The sequence below is a fragment of the Martes martes genome, assembly GCF_963455335.1.
Source record: "Martes martes genome assembly, chromosome: 6".
NCBI lineage: Eukaryota > Metazoa > Chordata > Mammalia > Carnivora > Mustelidae > Martes > Martes martes.
This window is the reverse complement of record NC_137893.1, coordinates 114,720,519-114,745,695: the sequence shown is the minus strand read 5'-3', so window position 1 is coordinate 114,745,695 and position 25,177 is coordinate 114,720,519. Positions and strand designations below refer to the sequence as shown.

Genomic DNA, 25,177 nt, shown 5'->3' with positions numbered 1-25,177 from the left:
TGCTCTGTCCAGTTGAAATCTATTACTTTGTTTTCCAGCCCAATGATTTGGGCTTCTACTTCATCCATTCTGCTGTTGAATCCCTCTAGTATATTTTTCATTTCAGTTATAAATTCTGTTTGGTATTTTCTTCTAGTTTCCATCTCTGTTGAAGTTCTTACTGTGTTCATCCATTCTTCTCCTGAGTTTGGTGAATATCTTTATGACCATTACTTTGAACTCTTTGTTGCGTAGGTTGCTATATTCATGTCATTAAAATCTTTTTCTGGGAATTTGTCCTGTTCTTTGGTTTGGAATATAGGCCTCTGTCTCCTCATTTAGCCTGATTCTCTGTGTATATTTATCAGGTAAAAATGCTACCTCTCCCAGTCTTGAAGGAGTGATCTTGTGTAGGAGATGATCTATGGGGTCCAGAGTACAGTCTCCCCTGGACTCCAGAGCCAGGCAACCATCTTGTGGGTGGGACATCTCTTGTGTGGACTTTGTGAACCTGCTGGCTGTGGCGGGGTCACAGCTTTGGCACAGGGTCGGTGGGATATGGGACACTCACCCAGCCTGGTTGTGGTGCAACTGCTACTGGGGCGGATGGAGCATGTAGCATGCACACCAGTGCTAACAGACATGAAGGAGAACACCAAAAAGGGTGCTTCCAGCTCTATCACTAAGAAGTTAGAATAGGATTGCAAAAATGACATCTGTCAGTGCTTCTGTCTATAGGCAGGTTCCTGCCTCTCTGGCAACTGCTTTAAAATTAGTAAGCAGGTCTGTCTCACTTATGATCGAGGCATTTTCCAAACTGTTGCTTTTACGCAGGATCTCAGGGCAAGTGGGTCTGTACACGAGCTCTTTAAGAGCACATTCTCTATTCCCTATAGTTTCATGGTTTCCCTGGACTTCATCCCTGTTCATTTTCAAAATGAGGCATTTTAGGGGCTTCTCTTTCAGGTGCTGGACTCAAAGATCAAGGTACTTGATGTGGGGCACACTTCTTTTGCTTCTTGAGAGAGAGTTCCATATTTTGGGAATTCCTTCCCAACTGTGGGTCACCATGCTTGGGTTGGGGTCCTGGACAAGGCTGAGTTTCTACTTCTCCTACCTGCTTGATATGTCTCTTTTATCTTTGTTGTGGAGGCACTGTTTATCTAGTTCTCAGGTCCTTTTCAGAGGATATGATTTCATGTGTAGCTATAAATTTATTATATCCATGGGAGGAAGTGATTTCAGAGTGATCTTATGCTTCCATCTTGAACCCCTCCTCCATGTTTTCTATCACTAGCCTTCATATTATACCATAGGAGGTGGGAAATAATGTATTTCGTAATGGGCAGGTTTAATCCGGTAATTTCTGAAAACTTTAAACTCAGTCTTTGGACAATATATGTGAATCTATATTGGCATTAAATGAAGAGGAGACTGTAAATCTTTTACTGTGCCTCATGAACCTATCTTCAAAAAACTCATGAATCCCCTAAGTTCCAGTTATTAATGTATGACTCTCTCACTTAAATTAATTTCTTGTGAAAGCTGATGTAAAATACTGTGCTGGTTACTTATGTATGAAATTCTATGATTGAAGACTGAAAATAGTCAACTTAAAGATGTTCCAGAAAAAGAGACTGAAATCTCAGGAAGTTGGCATCTATTTTGGCTTCCATATAGACTCATTGGAATGCCAGTTGAAATTTAAACTTTGTCCTCCATGAAATAGTTGTAACTTGCAGTCCTGAGTATGAGATGGCAATGAACAATGAGATTGGGTTTTTCAGGAGAGAGGAAAGGATTCTATTGACTCTCACTGACTTCTCATAGCAACTCATTCTCTTTAGCATATATAATTATCACTTAGTAAGTAGGAAACAACAATTAAAAATGAGTAGAATGACAGGCATTAGACTGATGTTTGTCTTTACATTCCAACAGTACCAGTCCCTGTGGTCAGCATGAATATTTATGATGTTAGCCCTACCACCATGCATGTGCAATGGCAGCCAGTGGGAGGGGCTACTGGCTACACCTTGTCATATGAACCCATCAACGCCACAGAACCAAGAAAACCCAAAGAGGTGGGAGACATTTGTTTCTTTTTCATTGAGTCTTTCTGAGACTTTATAGTTTTAGAATCCACATTAAACTGCAGTTGCTTATGAATCATTTATAATGTTACATGCAAAAAAAAAAATAGAAAATTAGACTTGGGTCCTGTGACACATTTTAAAAAACATTAGTATGAAGAAGGAAATTCATTTCAGAGAAATGAAAAAGTTGTTGTGTTATCATCTAGTAGTTACAAGTAGGCTATAATTGCCTATCCCTGGTAAGTGGAAAGGTTTGATTTGAATGTCTTATTTCCCTTTGGCATGTCCATATGCAGATGCGTGTGGGGCCAACAGTGAATGATGTGCAACTGACTGATCTTTTTCCCAACACCGAGTATGCAGTCACAGTCCAGGCTGCCTTGCATGACCTCACTAGTGAACCTGTTACTGCTCGAGAAGTCACGCGTAAGATATTGCCAGTGTTCCTTCTTTCCTTATTGTTGTAAACATAATGTTCATTAGGATTTTTCTTTTATCTGATAATGTTATCAATAATTTGATAATTTATGCATAAGTCACAAGGTTATTCCTTATGGCAATCAAATTCGAGAATTAAAATTAACTCTAGCCTTATGGCAGCATCTTAAATTGATTCTAGGATGTACTTTTTTTTTCACATTGAACACAGCTGATATTGAGATGTTTCTTACAATTGATGGTATACTTTTGGCCAAGTGTCAGGGCATGGAGCATAAAATAATGGTACATCTTAAAGTTGGTGTTGTATATCCATGAAGTAAGGTATATAGCTCTGGTGAGAAGGGAATGTTGCTTGAGTGTAATTTTGGAGGAAGATACTAGACTTAATATTAAGATGTTCCAAGTTCTTGCTGAAGTAGGTACTTTATGGCACTTATAGAAAAGTTCGTTTCAATTAAGTGAGTTAATCAGTTTACTCAATCCAAAAACATATTGGCCATATGCTTCAGTCACTATGCTAGATATTGGGAATGTACCATGAGGTAATACCAGGCAACATAGAGCACGTGAACTCCTTTGGGGTTTGCACTTTTCTTGTGTGTGTTGATCAATTCCTTTTGCATTTTTGGCTTGTTTCACTGGCATTTAGGTGTTTTTTTCCTGAAAAGTGGCAAGAATTGCACCTAGAACCCTTGCCTTTCCTGGCTGGAGGTTTTGTTTTATGCTTATTGAGGTCATGATGAGATAGATGACATGGCTTAAATTTGAGGCTCAGCCCACATTTTTAAGGCAATTAAGAAGACAGAAGAAATCTTCAAGGGAGAAAGGGGACTGAGAATCATGATAAGGCAGAAAAGAGAAAGAGCCCTTGAAGGGCGGGACAGTATAAATTCATTGAGAACAAATAATCATTTTTTATTTATTAAACCCTGTCTAGAATTGGTGGCTTTGTAGAAATGAGGCTGTGGCAGATGGAAAGGGTGGGGAGCCAGCTAGGGATAGAGACATGTGTTCTCAAAGTGCTGGGAGAGAAGACCCATGAGTCATACTGGGATGAAAGGCAAGTGCAGTCATGGATTTGATATAAAGTTGACTGCACAGTGGAGGAAGGGAGGCCACAGAGAGATGCCGAGAGACAAAAACATCGAAGGGATAAAGGTGCAGAATCATGTAGGTGGAGGGAGACATTTAGGAGAAGAGATGCACAGAGTTGAAATCAGAGACAAAAGGAAATTGGTCAATGGGCAGCTGGAAAGTGAGGTCTGTCTCATGTAACAAAAGAAACTTTCTTTGTTAGTTATCCTCGTCTTTGTTCTTTTTAAGTAAGGCTTTGACTTGGCAAAAATTTATCATTTGAATTTTCTCATAACCATTTAGACCCCTATGGATTTTCTTATAAGCTTACCAGGTGCTTAATTTTGGCCCGTCTTCATCCCTCACTCTCATAACCATTTGTTTTTCTATCATTTTCTATTCTTAGGAGACCATAACTCTTTGGATTTTGTTTTCTATCCTAACTGATTTAAATATCTGAGAAAGAAACACAAGCTGTACATTTGTGGTGAATTATGATTTACTATAGCTGAGGAGCAAGAAAGAGCTGGAAAATAGAATGGAAGTTTACATATAAAAGAGAATTGTAATAAAAATTTCAACTTATTATATTTTAAGAAATTTTCTTAAGAGGACTTGAGTTTTACCTGGTAGAATCATAGTACTATCGTCATCAGAGCTATTTGTTTAAAGTTACTTTGCTGCTCACTGTTAAATTTTCTCTAAACAACTCCTTGAAAGCTTGTGTGAATGCTTTAGAGTTTTGTGGTTGAGAGCCACATCTGGAGCTCATTGTTCATGCATCTCCAGTGCCTTTACCCAAACCTCGAGATCTGAGACTCAGAGACGTGACTCACAGCACCATGAATGTCTTATGGGAACCCGCGCCTGGAAAAGTGCGTAAATACATTGTTCGCTACAAAACACCAGAAGACGATGTCAAAGAGGTAGGTTGAAGATTAGAATGGATTTGGAAGTATTTGTTTTCCTAGTAGGTTTAACAACAGAACTCAAAAAGGTGCATAGGATAGTGTGTTTTGAATATTTGTCACTTTATTAATCTAGGGTTGAAAGCTTGTTATATTAGTAGAGCAATTTTTGAATACTGATAATATATTGGATTTTGTTGCATTTATTTTAGAAATGTTTGCTTCCATGATACTAATCTCAAAATCATCATCCTTTAGTGGACAAAGAGTCATAGAATGTAGATAGTACTTTCTTCTCATCCAGATGTCTTTTTTGGTGCTCTACATTCTATGAATTACCAAAAAAAAAATAATAATGTGTCTAAAAATAAAAGCCAGTAAGGGGTGCAGGAAGGAAGAGGAGAGTTTGTCAGATAATAGGAAGATAGGACAATGGAGAAGTTCTGAGAGAAAGGGTAAATAAATAGATTGTTAGAGGAAAGTCTTTTTGGCCATGAGCATTTTTGAGATGGGGCAGAGATTTGTTTCCATGACAACCTAATTCAAAGTGGGAGCAAATTGAGAGTTTTCACTAGAGAATGGGTTTAAAACTTATGTGTGCTTGGGAGCGTATCAATGTCAGAATCTCAGAGATATTTTTGGAAGATAGAAGTAGTTTCTGTAAGCCCCTAGTTATTGACCATGCTGTTCAGTTGGATTCTATCAACGCTAATTTATACATATGCACACATTCATTTCATTCTAGGTTTCAATTTCAAAAGAGACACCATGACCAGAGGGTCTCACAGGGCTCTTGTGCACAGCAAATGAGATAATGCACAGGAGAACATTTCTGAGAGAAATAAATCAGTGATGCAAAGGGAAACAGAGAAACTGTCAGTGAAAAATGATAAGGTTGTTTGAATCTGTTGGCAGTCTTATTTACCAAACCCTGGCATTCAGATAGAGCTCTAGTACATACATTTTCCCACTTTATAAGCATTTAAACTGTCTCTAGTTCCTGGACTCATACATATTGAAAAACATTGCTATTTTTTGTAGCACAATTCTTATGCTCTTCTGCTAAGAAGTACAATAAACAACAGAGATGTTAAAACTAGACCCTTCCTAAAAATAGTTCCACTGCTCTATTACAGGTAGAAGTAGACAGGTCACGGACCAGCACCCCTCTCAAAGACCTCTTCTCGCAAACCCTGTACACAGTAGGTGTCTCTGCAGTGTATGATGAAGGGGAGTCTCCCCCCATGACTGCTCAAGAAACTACCCGTAAGTTATAATCATGCTACACTGATACTTGAGAAATGATATGACATGATTGTGAAACTGAACTTATTGGGTCCTTTTGTTTCTTGGTGCCAGTTTTTTGAGTATTTAATGTTTGAATTCACAGATTGCTTTTCACTTATTTTCTTCTTATCTTCTACCTTCATGTCCATTCTTCTTATTTATTTATTTTTATTTTCAATTAAGTTTTTAATTTTAATTTAATTTAATTTTAATTCCCCTATAACATATGGAGTTACATTAGTTTTAGGTATATAATAGAGTGATTGAACATGTCCATTCCTTTTATGATAATTTTTATCCTCCTATTATTCTATCAACCACTGTCATTACTTCATCTTCCAGATACTTAACTGGTGTGTGTTTGTGCGTGTTTTGTGTGTGTAGGTGTGCACGTGCTTGTGGGTGAGGGGAGGCAATGGGGAGGAAGTAAGTTCTTGACACATGTTGGACATTTTCTCTGGAAAGGTTTTGTTAGTTATCAAATATTTTTTGAGATCTTACTATATGTAAAGTGTTATTGGGGTAACAAAATATAAGTATCTTTGCCCTTACCAGTTCATGATTTCATTGTGGAGATAAGGAAAAATTGATTGAGAACACATGGGGTGGTGTAGGGATGGTGAGGTAAGTGGAGCTCAGATTGCATGCTTTTGGATGTTAGGTGAAGGGGAGGATTGCATAATGGAGAAGCAGGGGAGATGTAGGGCAGCCTTCCTAGGCTCCTCCTCACCAGCTCCATTTTGGTGTTGCTTCCAGAGCTGTCTGTTTCTTTCCTTCTCAGGGTACTTCCATAGTATAACCCAATTATGACTACCTGTTTGTTTTTTCCTATCTATTCTCCTTTCCCCTTCCTCCCCCCAAGTGAAGCCAGAGACACACTTACTTTGTACAACTTTGCATCTCCAGTGCTTGGCACCATGCTCAGCACATAATTTCCTGCTCGAATAGGGGTTAAGAACTTGAAGTCTAGAGCCCTCAGTGTTCTGAAGAAATATGATGAGAGCTACTTATATAATTCAAAATTTTCTAGTAGCCACATTTGAAAAGATAGAAAGAAGGGAAACAAATTTTGATAATGTATTATATTCAACCCAATGTATCAAAAATATTATCATTTCAACATGTATCAGTAGAATAAGTATTAAGATATTTCACATAATTTTTTCCATAATAATTCTTTGAAATCCAGTGTGTTAGATCTCAATTTGGACTCTGAGAGTAGACAGCACAGGTCTAGAGAATTTAAATGACTTGCTCTGCCTCATCTAGTTAGCTACTGGTGGGATCAATACAAATCTGAACTTTTACTTGCTGTCCTGTCACTCCTTCACTAGAGGTTCAAAAACTTCTCCTTTTATACCTAGCTGTCTGTACCTGATCAGGCTTCTTGTCAAATGGCACAGCCTATGCCTTAACAACCGACAGTATCTACTTCTGGTACTTTCTTACCTGTGATCCCTCTTAGCAGTCTCACTTGCCTTCCTGGTGTTGGTTTCTACTTGGTAAGGGTAGTGTCTGGAAGTGAAAATTGATGCATATGAGTAGACTGACAGCTTTGCACATGCATAACAGGTGAAGTAGAGGAAAAAAGTCAGGAAAAAAGTCTAGTGAAAGCAGGTAACTTAATATACTAAACCAATACTTTCAATATGTGGTTGGTTTTGGAGGGGATGGGAGTGGGGGGTTGGGTGAGCCCTGTAGTGGGTATTAAGGAGGGCACATATTGCATGGAGCACTGGGTATGGTGCATAAATAGTGAATCTTGGAACACTGAAAAAAAAATTAAATTAAAAAAAAATCCTTGAGATGTCCTAATAACTTTAGGTGTAACCGAAGTGTATTCTTAATAGTTGGTTTGTTTTGCAGTTGTGCTTCTGGACTCATTTCCTCTCAATGAGCCTTTTCATTGTAATTATTAGAAATACATTTTTGATGGCCCTGGATTTTGTGAAGTCAGAATTGGTCAATAGTGGATAGAGGAGTAATTCATGATGAAAGCTCAGAACCGGGGGCAGACATTCCAGATTCGATGTGCTGTGAACTAACTAGAGTGCCTGGTCAATGGAGGGGCTTTAATTGGAGTTTCAGCAGTCATCAACACTATAGGGTTATTCCTATCTCTGGACACAGTCAGTACAGTCTTCTTCAGTTGTGTTTAACATTAGCATTCTACAGGAAAACCTCATACATGGCTTACTTAGATCATAATATTTCATAGACTATGATAGCCTATGCATTCTTTGATAATCAATACCAAAGTTTGTGCTTATGTGTACTGCTCTGCAAACAAGTTCATGGTTTTGACATGTAAATGTTCAGCTTTCAAATATGACATTGAAAAAAGTGTGTGAGATGCAGAATGATTAACTGGGTTAGAAGAGTCTTACTAAGAGGTATTTATTTATTTATTTATTTAAATTAAAAAAATTTTTTTAAAAAATAAACATATAATGTATTATTAGCCCCAGGGGTACAGGTCTGTGAATCGTCAGGTTTACACACTTCACAGAACTCACCATAGCACATACCCTCCCCAATGTCTATAGCCCCACCACCCTCTCCCTACCCCCCCTCCCTCCAGCAACCCTCAGTTTGTTTTGTGAGATTAAGAGTCTCTTATGGTTTGTCTCTCTCCCGATCCCATCTTGTTTCATTTATTCTGTTCCCATCCCCCAAACCCCCCACATTGCATCTCCACTTCCTTATATCAGGAAGATCATATGATAGTTGTCTTTCTCCAATTGACTTATTTTGCTAAGCATTAATACCCTCTAGTTCCATCCACGTCTTTGCAAATGGCAAGATTTCATTTCTTTTGATGGCTGCATAGTATTCCATTGTGTGTGTGTGTGTGTATGTGTGTGTGTGTGTGTGTGTGTGTGTGTGTATATATATACCACATCTACTAAGAGGTATTTAAAAAAAATCACCATTTTTAAATTATTGTGTTATGTTAGTCACTGTCCAATACATCATTAGTTTTTCATGTAGTGTTCCATGATTCACTGTTTGCGCATAACACCCAGGGCTCCATGCACCATTTTAATTTAATAGAAATAGTAGCCTATTATATCCATATGGTGCTTGAAGTTTTTGGAGCTTTCTCTTATACTTCCCTTTCAGATGAACTGAATTGGTAAGATACTTGGTTCTAAATGATGATTTCAGCCTGTTTCCTCATGTCCATGAAGATAAAACGAGGCGGCTTTATTATATCATTTGTGTATTATATTGTTTGTTCAGAAACTTTGTCTTGCTTTACCTCATGATAGGCACGGTGCCAGCCCCAACAAACCTAAGGATTACTGAAGTGACACCGGAGAGCTTCCGAGGGACTTGGGATCATGGAGCTTCAGATGTGTCCCTTTACAGGATAACCTGGGCGCCTTTTGGAAGCTCAGATAGGATGGAGGTAATGTTAATTCTCTTCCTTCCTCCCTCCCCCCTCCTTCCCCCTCCCCCTCCCTTCCCCCCTCCCCTTCCCCTCTCTTCCCTTCTCTTCCCTTCCTTCCTTTTTAAAAGTTTTTTTTAAACTTTTTTTTTTTTTTTTAACTTTTCTTATTTCATGACAAGGAATCATGTTTGAAATAGGTATTACCTTTGTTGCTTGAAAAGCATCCTTTTCTATTAGTGACATTTGAGCTCCTGGCATGTATCAAAGGAGGAAGAACATCTGGCTAAATAATGTCAATAAACTGCCATTGAGAGTATGATAGACATGGTGACTTAATTTTTTGTGGGTGTGTGTTTTTTTTTTCTCTTTCACTAAGACCATCTTAAATGGAGATGAAAATACTTTGGTGTTTGAGAACCTGAACCCGAACACTCTCTATGAAGTTTCTGTTACTGCCATTTATCCTGATGAGTCAGAAAGTGATGACCTGACTGGCAGTGAGCGCACACGTAGGTGTTCAGCTTTCAAATAGGACATTATTATGTTAAAGTTAATTAAAAAAATAGAGCTATAACTATATTAGTAATATTTCCCCAAATTCTGTTTTTTTTTAATTTTAGCACGTTTGATACCCTTAACAACACAAGGTAAGAGCTTAATTTGCTGAACCATATAAATGACCAAATAATGAATGAATGAATGAATGAATGAATGAACGAACAAGTGAATGAATGGAAAAAATACCACAAAATCCATTGTAAACAGGTTTTTCTGCTTTTAAGTTATAAGGCATCTCTTGGGACTTTTTTAAAACTTTTTTTTGAAAAACGTTGCTTTACTGCCATTTGTTAAGGAGTCATGTAGGATTCCATGACCATCAGTTATCATGAGGTCAAATTTAGTCCTAAACCTAAAAGTATACTGATTTTCTTGTGAATGGTGCTTATTTTGGAAGGATGCCTCGTTCTATGAGCTTACTATGTTTCTCAACAACCTTTTTTCAGCTCCAAAAAGTGGCCCACGAAACCTTCAGGTGTACAACGCAACATCTAACAGCTTGACAGTTAAATGGGATCCTGCCAGTGGTCGTGTGCAGAAATACAGAATCACTTACCAGCCTTCAACAGGAGAAGGCAATGAGCAAACGGTAATTTAAAAAAATATATATAACTTGGGAAATTCTACCTCTTCTCAAACTCCTCCCCACCCAATGTATAGTTAGTTGTACTACTTTGAGAGATGCAGAATTTACTGTAATGAATGGATTTATTTGACTCCATTCTTATGGGAACTTGGACACCCTCTTGGGAGATGAAAGTTGGTTTTCATGTTGGGTATCCCCACAGCATCAGGGATGTGCCTCATGCATAGACATTCCCTTTAGAAACTCTTAGGGCTGGATTATCTATGAAGATTTCTAGGTTTTTGTTTGTTTGTTTGTTTTTGGGTTTTTTTGGTCTTTAGATTTTTAATATGTATCTCTCAAACTTAATCAAATACTGAAAGTTTGCTGAATTTCTGTTATTGTAATTTTCCGGTTTTTGCATGCCATAAGGTGTCTCTTGTATCTGGAATTTCCAGATCTAGATGGCTGTTCCCCTAATTCATACTGTTCATCATTTTCATATTTATCTAAACAGAGGTTTCTGAGAAAGGTGGTATGACTGTCAATAGGCTTCATCTTCTTTATCTTTCTGGTCTTCCCCATTTACAGAATCCTAGTTCATTCACCTGCTTATGTTAAGTGTCTGTTTTTGAACCTTTTCCAGCTTTGCTTTGTGAGATGTGTGACTAGAACTGCACATATATATCATAGGTAAGGAAGCATCATGATTTTTTATACCAGGAGGGGATGCTTCCTGATTTATTTCAAATGCCTCTTTTGGTAAGGTTTAGTATTTTGTTGACATTCTTTGGGCTATACTATTTCCTCACATAGTCTTAGAGAGAGAGATGAGTTATTATCAATTAGTCACCTGACTTACTGAGCTCTAGCAGATGGGTTCTACGTCTTCCCAGTTTAGAGATGTTAGCAGGCATGGATGCTGGCAGTGGTTAAAGGTTTCTGATACTGCATATTAAGTGGGTTTAGCTGAACCAGACCCTCTTCCATCCTAGTGGGACTTTCGAGTTGATCTTGGGAGTATCCTTGGATAGAAATGTGGTCTAATTAAATAGGTTACAAGTAATACACTAAATACCAGCTGTAGTCAACTGGCTTTTATAGGAAAAATAAGATGAGACACACGTGATGAACTGATATTTTCATGTCAGAAACAGAACTTCTTTTGCTTATGCCAGGCCAGATTTGGGTAAAACTATGAATCAGGTGAGGCTTGTCTCCAGCATTTCTACTCTTGGTGATAGTGACGCTCCAGCTGCTGTCCTCAGTCTCTTTACTGCCTTACAGAGGTTTGTTATAACTTGAAGAAGTCTCATGAACTCACCCTCTGATATGTATTAGTTGACAATCCCTCGAGTTTTGTTGTTCTGAGGGATATTTGCATTTTAGTGCTAGTCCATGAAATAAAGTCTTGAATCACATACCAGAATTTTGGAGAGCTGGACGGGAGAAGTAAGTAGACACCCCTCTGCTTACTCATAGGGCTAGTTCTACTAAGTGGACGCCTTCAGATTTGTTAAATATCAAAGGGCTTGTACAGATACGGATACTTCTCTCTCATAACATCTAATATTCAATTTAGTAAAATTAGCCACTGTCATTAAGTTTGCCTCATACTGAGGCTGAGTACAGTGTTTCATTGAGGTTTTCTCTGGCACTTAAAGAGTTGATGGGTGGTAAGTTGGAAACATCTGGACTGTTACTGACATGTCCAGCCATCCAGATGTGCACTCTTTGTGGGCAGGGTGCCATTTTCATACGATTTTAATTAGTATCACATAAGTATTTGAATTCAGTAGACTGTTAACAAATCATACAAATTTTCTTTCAACAAGATAGCTAGATGGCCTTAAGCAGTGAATAAAAAATTTCAAAGTCTGTAATTGGAGGAAATTGAAAATCTTCATACCACAAGACTGGTATCATAGAGATGGCTGGGAACCCCAGCCCCGAGTGTGGTCTGGCAAACGGTCCAGTCACATAGTTTGCACAGCTAATGTTGTTAGAATGGCAGTTTTGGGGGGGGGGAAACATCAAAGTTTTAGATCTTCCGCTGAATCATTTTAATGTGTTCTCTAAAGCAAATAAAAAAACCTCTATAAAAAAGTAAAAATAATAGCAAATGGTGTGGAGCCTCTAATATTTGGCAATTCTTTGCTATCTTAAAACTCCTTCCTAGCTCACTTATGATTAATGCCTTTTGGGGGAAGAGATCCATGAAATGTGTTTTGGATGAAATTTTGCTGTGCTGGCGGCAAACAAGTTGGAATATCTTTTTGAGGTCACCAGTTTAAGGCTTAGAATGCCTTTTGTGATTTAAGGTGCATACTTTACATTTAAAATTATACCATAAGTTATATTTTAAATCTTCAGTGTGGTATGTGTTTCCAGATTTTGGCCAGGATCTCAAACAGCTCCCTTGTAGAAAGAGCTTTAACAGATCAGTGAGACCGAGAGAACAAGGCTAACACTTACCCTTATCTTGCTCTAGACCACAATTGGGGGGCGGCAGAACAGTGTGGTCCTGCAGAAACTGAAGCCTGATACTCCTTACACCATCACTGTGTCCTCCCTCTATCCTGATGGCGAAGGAGGTCGGATGACAGGAAGAGGCAAGACCAGTAAGTACCAGGCCCCTGTAGCTTCTTTAATAGCTACCACAGAATCCCATCTTTACCTGGAAAAAGTGGGGTGACACGGTTTTGCTAATCAAATTTTAATGCATTTAAAATATGATATTAATTGCTTTCAATATCCTTGCTCAGAGTTACTGGTCTCTGTTTATGGAGAAAGACAGTTATTACTTTCTAGGATTTTAAAAACAAAAACCGAAACCACCCTGGGACCAAAATATCTCATGGAAAGGAGACGTGTACCAGATTACCACAGACATTCTTTTATTTATTCACTATATTCAACAAATATTTGTAGGGGGCCCACTGTGGTGTCCCTGCCATGTTTGAGGTGCCTTGGAAATTTCAAGGAACCTGCATTTTGAGTGTGCTTGGCTGTTAGGATCATAGTGTCATGTGATTTCTGTGCATTGCAGAACCTCTGAATACTGTGAGGAACCTCAGAGTGTATGACCCTTCTACCAGCACCTTGAATGTTCGCTGGGACCATGCAGAGGGAAACCCTCGTCAGTACAAGCTCTTCTATGCACCAACAGCAGGTGGTCCAGAAGAACTGGTAATTATGTCCCGGAGTGAAAATTCCATGTTTATTTAAACTGTAGCTGAATGATTTAAAAGGCGAGCTAAAAAGGCCAACCAATTTGCTTTAGGGCTGAAAGAGTTGGTATTCATTTATTAGAACTTGATAGAGGCTAATAGATTGTTGCCTTAGTGCCTGGGTGATGGAGGGGAGAATTGAGCTGGGGGAAGTAATCATTTCCCAGAATTTTAAAGGGGGATCCGAGAGTGAGCGTAAGGGTCTAGAGAAGTCTTTATCACCTCTTGTAACAGTTCATACAGGGCATATCTTTATATCCCACTATTAAAGAACTTGCTTCTTGACTGGGTCTTGAGTTAGTATTTTGAGTATTATATTGGTTGAGGTATTAGTTCTTTTACAAGTTTTTCAAATCAAGTGCTTTATGTTTATTAAAATCTTTAGGTACCAATCCCTGGGAATACCAATTACGCCATTCTTAGGAATCTGCAGCCAGATACCCCATACACCGTTACGGTAGTTCCTGTTTATACTGAAGGTGATGGAGGACGCACATCGGATACTGGGAGGACATGTAAGTTGAGAAGGAAGAAAAAAATTTAACTTTTTCATTATAAAGGCCACATAGGCCCATTAAGAAAATTTGGAAAATCACAAATGATAAAATAAATATATACCCATGGTTTATCTTCCAAACACCACCAACTGTTAACACTTTGATGTCTGAAATAACATATTTATGATGGTATTTTTCTTCTGAAATGATACTATCAGGATTTATGAATGTGCATACAATCATCAGTCTGCTATTTCAATCATTCTTTCACCGACGAAAGTTCGTTTTGCTTTCTTTTGTGCTTTATACATCTGTGTGAAGCAGTGCTTTGTAATTGGTTTTCAGGGTATGAATTGTTTATTGCATTACATGATTGTACATTTCTCCGGTTTGCTGATGAAGTGCTTTTCGTTTACTGTTAACATCTTGAGTAACCAGTTTATAGTGGTTTTCTCATTCTTTGTAGTACTGCTTACAGGCTTTTGTGCATATTAATAAAGAATTTCTTTGGCTTTGAAAATATGCTTGCTGATGGCTAAAAGGAAGCAAGTATGGGTGGCTTCTTCAGGTAAAAGATCGATACTCTAGAAAGATGATGTTTTTGGCCCAAGTAGACTGGGGTTAATACATGGATTTAATTTGTATGTTTTTCTAAGTCCCACGTGGGGCAGGTAATTGAGAACTGAGTGTGTGTTCTTTTTTTTTTTTTAAAGATTTTTTTAAATTTATTTATTTGACAGACAGAGATCACAAGTAGGCAGAGAGAGAGGAGGAAGCAGGCTCCCTGCTGAGCAGAGCCAGATGCAGGGCTCGATCCCAGGACCCTGGGATCATAACCTGAGTCGAAGGCAGAGGCTTTAACCCGCTGAGCCACTCAGGTTCCCCCTGAGTATGTGTTCTATTTCTCCCTCCTTTTGTTTTTTTTGTTTTTTATTTTTTTTATTTTGCTTTTCTCTCTTTTTTTCCCCTTTTTAAAAAAATTTTTTATTTTTTATTGACATATAATGTATTATTAGCCCCAGGGGTACAGGTCTGTGAATCGCCAGGTTTACATACTTCACAGCACTCACCATAGCACATACCTTCCCCACTGTCCATAACCCCACGACCTGCCTTTTCTTTTAATCACAGAACATATCAGTACCTATTTCTTGAATGAAGAATGAATGAATGAATGAATGAATGAATGGATGATTGAAGCCAGCTAACTGAATTACATGGGCTTCATAGCTGTTGTCAGCTCATACTTCGAAGGCAGACACTGTAAAATCTCTTTTCTCTATCTCTACGTTATCTGTGTTGGAAAATAAAAGCTTCTTTTCCACTTTCCTGTCCCTTATCCCTTGTCCTTTTATGGCCAACCCAGCACTACTACTTTTACTAGCTTGTTCTTATTGGCACCAACTTTGCTTCCATATAGACAAAGGCCATAATTGGCTAACCTAGACTAAGTTTGGATCTGGAGAGTTTTAATCTGCTTTTGTTTGTAGATAATTAGAAGTGGAAGGAGGACAGTGTTTTATCGTGTTATAGAGTATAAGTCCTAGAGAAGTGATCATGAAAACTCGACATATATAAACAGATTTCAGAAAATATATGTGGGCTTCTCTTTCCCCAGTGGTGAGAGGGCTGGCAAGGAATGTCCACGTGTACAATCCGACGCCAAACAGCCTCGATGTCCGCTGGGACCCCGCGCCTGGGCCCGTGCAGCAGTATCGTGTCATATATTCTCCTGTGGCCGGCACGAGACCCTCAGAATCTGTAAGTGATTTTGTCCTCTTAGAGTTCAGTCCAAGATCTGTGTAGATTCCCCTGTGACTCCGGCCCGGGCTGCTGGGCCACAACAGTAAGTCAGTTGTCAGTGTGGCCTGCAGTCTCCTGGAAGCATCCTTTCCGGATGAACCTAGTCTTGTGCTTGTGTGTTGTTCGCTGGCCTGTGAGCATGCCAGTCACAAACGTGACAATCAGTAATGCTTAGATGGTCGCTCCTATGGATTTGAGGCAGGTGTACTAACTACAGGGTTAGTTGGAAAATATGAATTTTTGGAAAATACAAATTAGTCATATGAGTTAACAAGCCCAGGAGTAAATGCAAATCACTGATTGACCTTGTCCATATGGGCTTTTGTTGTAACATAGAAATGTCTCCTTTATGAAAATATCTTAATGTTTTCCTTCACTGGCCTTACGGATTGTCCACTTTATTTTCCCTTCCCAGTACTATTCAGTTTTATAAGTAGATCGATAATGTAGGAGTCAGGAATTACTAATTTGAATAAGAGTAGACTTAACACACCTCAGGGAAAGTAAATTGATAGACTAATTTATGTCTTTATAAATATGGACAATGGTGGCAAACAAAGATAAACAAATAATTTGCCCATCCCTGTATTTGGCAGGACTTATTCGGACAACATTGCCGTTATCCATTTGTGGAGTGGTTCTCTATTTTAACACAAAATCTCTCCCCTACTAGCCTGTGTGGGGAATCCCTTCTCTTAGGTGTGTCTAACATCTGGGATGCTCTGTAGGTAACTACCATGAGCTCTGGATGTTGTATTTGAGAATCTTCACAGTAAACATAAAGGAGAGATATTTGAAGCTACTAAGGGTAGCATAGTATGTTTATTAGCTTAGTGAGTATGAACTCAGTTTATTTTTTGGGGGGGGAAATTTCTGAGGAGAAGTTGTATCTCACGGTGTGGCTTTGTCAGATCTCATGAGGAAGCGTAGTAGTGAGCTTCTGACGTGCCTAGGCTCAGCTTTTTATTATAAATGTTACTATGTTGACTAATAGAAGACTTGATAAGCATTTGAGTTGCTGTTGAGCAGAATTTGGCATTTCCTCCCCTCCAGATTGTGGTGCCAGGAAACACGCGCACGGTGCACCTGGAGCGGCTGATTCCCGACACACCCTATTCTGTGAACATTGTAGCTCTCTACTCGGATGGAGAGGGGAATCCCAGCCCTGGCCAGGGCCGAACGCGTGAGGCAGAAATCCTTTCCCCACCCCATTCCCTTGTAACTCGGTTGGCAGGGCTTCTCTGAGTGAGTGAGAAGTGGGAGGTGGGTGGTGACTGAGAGGTGGTGAGAGCTTTCTCCTCCTCTGTACAGGCAAGGGTAGGCCTGGGCATGCGGTTCTGCCTGGGCATCTCCACATTCAAATTCCAGGCTGAGGCTCTGGGCCCGTGACTGCCATAGGTGCTGAGTGAACTGCAGTCGGCCATTTTCTCATCTGGGACTTAAGTTTTAAGGGGGGGCTTTTCGCTTCTGCCCTGCAGTGAGTCTTGTCACCAAGCGGGAACTTTAGAAATGTGAGGGCTGGGCCGCTATGTTTCATTAAACAGAATGTGGTTATAGTAGTTTAAAATACTCCCTTTCTCTCCCAGTCTATATATTTATGCTCAAACCTAGCTCAGTGTTACTGAAAGTTCAGCATGTAGCCATAGCTCTGAAATGTAGCACTTTCTGTTTATGGTTTCCCACTGAAACCAGAGGAGGTATATATTTTATCAAAAGGCAGTAAACATCCTAATGAATGTGAAACTCCCACAAGTAACTTCCTTAATCTGACCCCGGGGAAAATTCTTTTGTATCCCTCCTGCCACCCCCATGTCCACCGTGCTCACAGACAGGCAACTAACTTGATTGTATTTTTATTTATTTAGTACCACGAAGTGGACCAAGAAATATGAGAGTCTTTGGGGAGACAACCAACAGCCTCTCTGTATCCTGGGATCATGCCGACGGCCCAGTTCAGCAATACAGGATCATTTATTCTCCCACTGTTGGAGATCCCATTGATGAATATGTGAGTCCTCTTCCCATTTAGTTGAGCATTTTGTAAACTCTGACCTGGTTGGAAGGTGAAATTAAGGTTTTTTCTTTGGGAGTGTACTGTGATTACAGTTGAGTAATTGTGTGACAGTCACATTTTATATGACTTCCTCTGACACAATATTGGGAACACCCAAAGGTATCTGTTGTGGTCCCCCGTGTTACAGAGAATCAATGTCTTTGGGCCCATTTCTGTTCTAAAGACAGATTGAAAAATTGTCTTATTGCATGAAATGCATATTTCTAGCCACCTAATTTTATTTATGGGAACTAGGTCTAGTGAGACATGATACCTAATATTCTGAGCTACTTTATGCTCAAAAGGTGACCATCCACATCCTATCCTTCCTTTAAATCTATTTTCACTACAAGATATTCCCTTAAGTATTCAAGCGCTAACCGATGTCTCTTTTCTTTAAATTTAACATTTTTATTATACTTTGGTTTTGGAATATACATGCTTTCATATTAGTTTCAAACTTTTTGTGTGTCACACTTTTCTTGAGAACAAGATTTAGGTTTCTTGTAGTTTCCTCATAGGCCTCACCAGGCATATCCATTTATTATGGATGGAAATACTCACCACTCTTTAATAAGTGTAGTGATTAGTTGAAGTGTAATTAGGTCAGCCGAAGATTACACAAAATGTTCATAGTAAAACAGTTAGGTCTGTGGTTTACAACCGTTTTGCCACAGACCCTCTTGGATCATCCCCTTTTGTTATCTCCACATTATGTTTCATCTATTTGAACTTGATACATTAAGCTTTCATTCAAACCTGCATTTTTATTCATCAGAAACACATGTAATTGTCATTTAGAGTTTCTGATCAAAATGAGATAAACAGTATCACCACACTTATTTTGCCAGAGCAAAGAAGCTGGTATTTTAACGTTTATTCAGCTTTGCTATGGACGAATATTCAACTTCCCCCCACTTTCTGAAAACATTAAAAATATAATTTCTTCCCCCAATTCACCATTTGTAATCAGGGGACTCTATGCTGGGAATCACTGGCGTAAGTGAGGCACGTTGTTTGTAGAAGTAAAGCATAAGGTTGGAAGAGAAATTGAGAGATTTATCTGGTTTACTTTCTCATCATGGAGGTAGTTGAACAAATTTTCACTTCCTGTTTTTCATCTTTTCCACCTGATTAGTACCAGCCAAGCTGATCTTCCTGAGGGTAGGCTCAGAGTCTGTGTTTGCTCACCAATGCATTCCCCCGGCTCTCACCACGCCTGGCCTGCTGTGGCTGCATAGTGCATATTTGTTGCAGGAATGCATGGAAATGTAACCCACAGATGGGAGACAGAGACAAACGAAGGGCTGCTGCGTGCTGCAGTTGTCAGTAACGTGTGCCCAGCTGTCATGCGCATTCTTACTTTTCATTTAACCATTTCCTCCAGAGACGCTAGGTCACAAGGCTGGCAAATGGCTGATCTGGGATTCGAACTCAGATCTCTCTGACTGTCAGACCATTCTTGCGCATGGCACAGAGACAGTGTAGACCTTGCCGACATGAGCATTGTACGACAGAAGTAAAACATGAAGAAACCGTTGCTGTTCATAGAAATACATAAAACAGTGTTGTCTTTTGTTCTGGAAGGCCTCTGGCTGATAATTAATTTGTAATTTAACTTCTCTACAGACCACAGTCCCAGGCAGAAGGAATAATGTGATGCTGCAGCCGCTACAACCTGATACTCCATATAAAATTACTGTTATTGCAGTATATGAAGATGGGGATGGCGGCCATCTAACAGGAAACGGAAGAACCGGTAAGTGTCTTATCCCTTTTATAATCTTTAAGTTTTGCCTTTACCAATGCATCCCCTAGATGCTATTAATACTGCATTAACATTTACATTAAACCTTGAATTTTGGCAAAAATGACATGGGAACACAATTTGTGTTTTAACTTTTTAAAAGTCCACCATAAGAAGAAAGAGGAGACAAAAATCTGAATATTCTGCTTTGCTTAAGATAGTTTTGTTTCTCTTTTGGAAAACCATTGCCTAGTCTCTGAATAATGTTTTAGTTTGTGTGGTATCAGTGAAAGAGGTAGCTGTTAACTCAGCCAATGTATTATCAACAAAAAAAAAACACTATCCTGATAGAATCTTAAGTCATAAATGAAGAAGCAAGATGATTAAAAATCATCTTCTGTCTTTACAATTTTTTCTATTTTCTTCTATTGTACCAAGTAATTTACAGAAAATTATCGGCATTTAGACCCCTTTCCACCTTACACAGGAGTCAATTTCTTACTGTTTAGAGCAAAGGCTCTCCAAGTTGGTTGCTCATTGAAATCACGCGAAGAGCTTTAAAAGATGCTTGTGCCTGGGTACCACCCCCAGAGATGCTGATGGAACTGGCCTGAGGTGTAGCGTGGATCCGGTTGGCTTCTAGTGTACAGCCAAGATTGAGAGTCACTGGTTCAGCATAAAGGCAGGCTGGATTATAGGTCTGAGTTCTGTTACTGGTCAATATCGGCGTTCCTCTTTCCACTTCACTCCGCAAAAATCCACTTAAGTAAATGATTTCAGGATCCTTGCTACACTTGGTTGCCCAAACTCTTTTGGTGCTGAAATAATCTTGGTATTACAGAATTTGGGAGAGGCGACATTTGAAAGCTCCAAAGATAAAAGCATGACTAGAATTGTTTTAACTTAGTCTCTCAGGCCGGGAAGTTACATATTTATTGATATTTATTGTCTACAGGACGAAATCAACAGAGACTCAGCTTAGTAATTCAAAATGATTTAAATGGAAGAACATTTCATTTTTCACATTCCCTTAAGTTTTAGAATATATTTTGGTACTTTTCTGGGGGAAATGCGTGTTTTAGAATTTTGTGCTTAACAAAATATATAATTTTTTTTTTTTTTACCAGACTTGAATTTTGTAGGATGTGCCAAAGCCACTTCTAGTTTCTTTTGAAAAAAAAAAAAGTTCTTAAGTTGAATTCTTTATTTGTGTGATGCTGTAAATAATAAGTCAGGGACGAGTCAGCATGCTGCCTAACATTGGTTTACAAGGGTGTGGGGTTAGAGACAGTATCTCTGGAGGCTTGAGGATTTGCTCTAGGTTTATGCTGGGGGAGAACAGAAGGGTGCTGGGAATGAACATCATTTTAGTCACTAGCTAGCTGTGTGGTCTTGGGCAAATCAAATCTTATTTATGTGAGAAGGTCGTTGGACTAGACAGTTTCTAAATTGCTTTTTGGCTCTAACAATCTATAATCTATAACATGCTAAAAATGGTGTGAGATCTCTTGTAGTTTCTGTAATTCTGCATTATATAACCTAACAGCTTTGGGACTCATCAGTTCCTGAGTCCATTTGAGTTGCTGTTCGAATTTGGAAAACTAGTAAGCTTTCTGTTGAACATTTCAACACTTTTAGATTGTTTTCTGGATGAAGGCATTGGAAGATTTTATTAAGTTATGCTCATGGGACCACACTATCAGTACTCATAATCAGTGCTCATGAAGTTCGTGCTCTCTTTGTGTGTCAGCGAAAGGTCAATAACGTGTGCCAATATTTGCTTGCAGTGGGACTGCTTCCACCTCAAAACATACACATCTCTGATGAATGGTACACGAGATTCAGGGTATCCTGGGATCCTTCACCTTCTCCGGTTCTTGGATATAAAATTGTGTATAAGCCAGTGGGTAAGGAATCACCTTTATTATCATAAAAATGCATCAGAGAGCTATTTGTTTATGAGGGAGCTAATTACAGTCTTTTGATCAGTTGTCACATTGAATCCCCTCCCACCAGAGGCAATATTTTTGGAAATAATTTTCTAAGCCAATAGTCTTGAGTGTCATTGTTACTATGGGTGTAGATGATACTCTCTTCAAATTGCATGATTAAAAACTTTGGCCTGGTTCATAAAATTATACTAATGGAATCTGAGTCCAGACATTCTGTATGTTATAATGATTGTGAAATAATGCCCATTTAATCAATATAAACTTTTGTATTTTCCCGTTGAGTCAAGGTGTTATTCCATTGTGGGCATATGCATTTTAGTTCATTCCTCCCTGGCTTTCTTTCCACTTCCCATTGACATTTACACCTAAATGGATACCACCTTGATTAATTGATTTATTATCTTTGTTTTTATGTTCTGTCCATATGCTTAGCAAAATGGAGGAAAAATTCTCTTCGTACCAAATTCGCCAGGGTCTCTTCCATGCACCCAGAAAGGGTGTGAGCTAGGCAGAGATAAAGGAGAGATGACAAGAGAGGAAACGAGGGCCTTAAGAGAGATAACTGAAAGAAGGAGGAGGTGTTGGTAACTGAGGGGACCTTCAGTAACCAAACTTGTGGCATGAGGACCAGACAGAAGCTCTTAAATCACCACTTAAATCACCTTAAATCACCACTACGACAGATTGGAAAAAAAACATTAATTGAGCACCTACTGTGTGCAAAGCACCATGCTGCTGAAATGGGGCTTAGAGAAGAGGCATGAAGGTTTAAGGTAGTTAATTGTGTGACTGAGTTTATTCATTAAAGGAACATTGATGACATATCTACTACATTCTAGGTACTGTGCTACATACATTTTGAGAATAAGAGGTGAAGAATTTGGTCTCTGTTTATAGTTTTGCTTTTCACCATGTAATGGAATGTGTGTTACAGTGAGCAGGTACATAATGGACTGTGGAATTAATGGTGTTCATACTATCATTTGAGTATAACTTACTTGACTTTAAAGAAAATTTGAGACTAGGTGTGGAATATTTCTGTCTTTTTGTGATTGTTGTTCAAGGTTCCAATGAGCCCATGGAAGCTTTTGTTGGAGAAATGACATCGTACACGTTACACAATCTCAATCCTAGCACCACCTATGATGTGAATGTTTATGCTCAGTATGATTCTGGACTCAGTGTCCCCCTGACGGATCAAGGCACTACCTGTGAGTCACATATCTTTTTCATGGTTGTAAGAAAAACGTAGTACAAGTTGCACGGTCAGCCTGTTTCAGTGTTATTTCTTCTTAACATATGCATGTTTCCTCAGCATTAAGTGAGTGGTTCTTTCTTGTCCAGCCAAACAAATATATAAGGAAAATAATTAAGTACACAAAAATGTATGTGATGAGATATTTTTATATCTCATGAGATATTTTGAATGTTGAAAGAGAAAAAGTATAGAAATTATGATTTATCCATGAATTATCGTAAAATTAGATTTGGAACGCTATTTGGTTTTTTGACATATAATGTTAAAACCTATATTACCTAAATACATTGATTCAGTTGAAAGTTTTCACAGAAATGCCACATTTACTGACTCAACCCAAAGACAGGTTTTGTTGTCAACAAGAACTAAATGACTATTTAAGGACCTAGAAAACAGCCCTTTAGAAACATATCTTATTTTACATAAGACATCTTTGTCATTTACAGTGTCCAGTGAAACTATGCGGAATGTCTTTCCCTTGAAAATTAGTGATAGAAAGAGAGGTCTGTTTTAGCTGTACCACATTTCCATGTATGTTTCATATAAGTTTCTAATTAAGAATTTAGTAAGGAGACATACTAAGAATTTAGGCATTTTTTTTTCAGCCACATTTGAAGTTTTAAAATTGTTATGATTAAGAGTATGCTTTTTTGTTTTTATTTGTGAAGTAAATCTATTTCTTTTTTTTTTTTCTTTATGTTGTAGTGTATTTAAATGTGACAGATCTGAAAACTTACCAGGTTGGATGGGATACATTCTGTGTTAGATGGTCTCCTCACCGGGCAGCCACCTCCTACAGGCTAAAACTAAGCCCTGCTGATGGTACGTGTGCCAAAAAAATAAAAAATCAAATAATAATAATAATAATAATAAAAGAACTGGAGCACATAATAGCAACATTTTAAGCTTCAGGAAAAGAGATGAAATGATATATAAAAATGTCTTTAGATATAACTGATGGTGACACTGGTATTTCCTTTTGTCATAATCAGGAACCAGAGGACAAGAAATCACAGTGCGTGGATCAGAAACCAGTCACTGCTTCACCGGTCTTTCACCAGACGCTGATTATGGCGTCACTGTTTTCGTGCAGACACCGAATCTCGAGGGACCGGGAGTCTCTGTCAAAGAACATACCAGTAAGTTTTTGAGTAATCTGAAAGTGTCTGTAAGGCTTCCGAATAGAATGTTCTAGGTGAGGGAGACTTAAGTGACTCCTGCTTTGCCACCTTCCTCTATGGGCCACAGTAATGATTATAATGATGACAGATTTATGAAGATGGAATCTGTGGCTGGTTCAGGACCTTTCTCTACAACAAATCCATGTTTTCCCTGTTACAGAGTTGGTGTTATTTTAAGGATAAGGCTACATACAGGAGGGCGATATGGTTCTAGCTGGCAGTGAGAAGCAGCATATGCACCAATAGTAGTGACTTTTACTCATTGACCCTATTTGAAGGCCTCCATGCATCCTTTGGGTCGTGATTTTGCTTTCTGCAGCTGTAGTCAGTGTTGGAATGACTACCAATGATACCAAATTTAGATAAAATAGAATTTCCAGTCTGTTAGTGTCAGTGAGACTTGGTCTGCTATCTAGGACTTAAATTGTTCTTAAAATGTGATATGTGATATGGAATATGTACAGGTTATGTTCTTCTAATTATCCTTTTTTTTTTTTTTTTTTAATTCTAGATGTAAAACCAACAGAAGCCCCTACGGAGCCACCCACACCTCCTCCCCCTCCCACAATTCCACCTGCCCGGGATGGTAAGCGACAGTACATTCGGCTGATAGGATTTATAGCCTTCTTATTTATGGAGACTATACATGATTTCCAATTGATATAGGGTATTTCTGATTTACTATTCTTGCTGAAGAGTTTTTAGATTTTAAAAAAAGAAAGATTATCAGTAATTGTTCTTCTCCTCCCTCAGGCCCATTTTGGTGTTTATGAAATCAGTCATAAACTATAGCTCTTCAGTTGGAACCATTTCCTTAGTTTTGCAGATTAATGTGTAGTGGTAACTCTGCGTCCGCAGTCACATGATGGGCATTTCTTTCTCCAGGCTGCTGGCATCAGTAGGCACTGTGAACTGTTTTGGCTGTATCTTCAACCTACCCCTGGGGCCTTTGGCTTTGGAATTCCTGGCTTTTGCCCTGGATTGCACAAAGCTAAAAAATGCTCATTCACTGAAGTTTGAGACATAATTGTCACTTGCAGTGAACTGGCAAAAAGACAAGCTGAGCTAATAAGGCTGGTGTCTCGGTAATTTGGGGGTAATTCTCAGTGTTTTATCAGATTAAGTTTAAACTAATTACTGGTTTATTCTTTGCT

At 38.7% G+C, this 25,177-nt stretch overlaps 1 protein-coding gene across 1 annotated transcript in view; it reads left to right on the top strand.

Moving 5' to 3' along the window:
• The window catches only part of COL12A1 (collagen type XII alpha 1 chain), a gene marked incomplete at both ends in the record, with an annotated part of 114,989 nt that overhangs the window by 52,186 nt on the left and 37,626 nt on the right, over positions 1-25,177 (top strand). The window contains 20 exons of the mRNA XM_080806229.1: positions 1,921-2,063; positions 2,372-2,501; positions 4,380-4,516; positions 5,635-5,764; positions 9,058-9,197; positions 9,556-9,688; positions 9,800-9,826; positions 10,184-10,326; positions 12,794-12,923; positions 13,352-13,491; positions 13,918-14,047; positions 15,648-15,790; positions 16,886-17,015; positions 17,698-17,840; positions 19,515-19,644; positions 21,420-21,539; positions 22,649-22,795; positions 23,548-23,664; positions 23,835-23,981; positions 24,535-24,609. Of these exons, the coding sequence (XP_080662355.1) occupies positions 1,921-2,063; positions 2,372-2,501; positions 4,380-4,516; positions 5,635-5,764; positions 9,058-9,197; positions 9,556-9,688; positions 9,800-9,826; positions 10,184-10,326; positions 12,794-12,923; positions 13,352-13,491; positions 13,918-14,047; positions 15,648-15,790; positions 16,886-17,015; positions 17,698-17,840; positions 19,515-19,644; positions 21,420-21,539; positions 22,649-22,795; positions 23,548-23,664; positions 23,835-23,981; positions 24,535-24,609 (2,535 nt within the window). The remainder of the gene's footprint in view (positions 1-1,920; positions 2,064-2,371; positions 2,502-4,379; positions 4,517-5,634; positions 5,765-9,057; positions 9,198-9,555; positions 9,689-9,799; positions 9,827-10,183; positions 10,327-12,793; positions 12,924-13,351; positions 13,492-13,917; positions 14,048-15,647; positions 15,791-16,885; positions 17,016-17,697; positions 17,841-19,514; positions 19,645-21,419; positions 21,540-22,648; positions 22,796-23,547; positions 23,665-23,834; positions 23,982-24,534; positions 24,610-25,177) is intronic.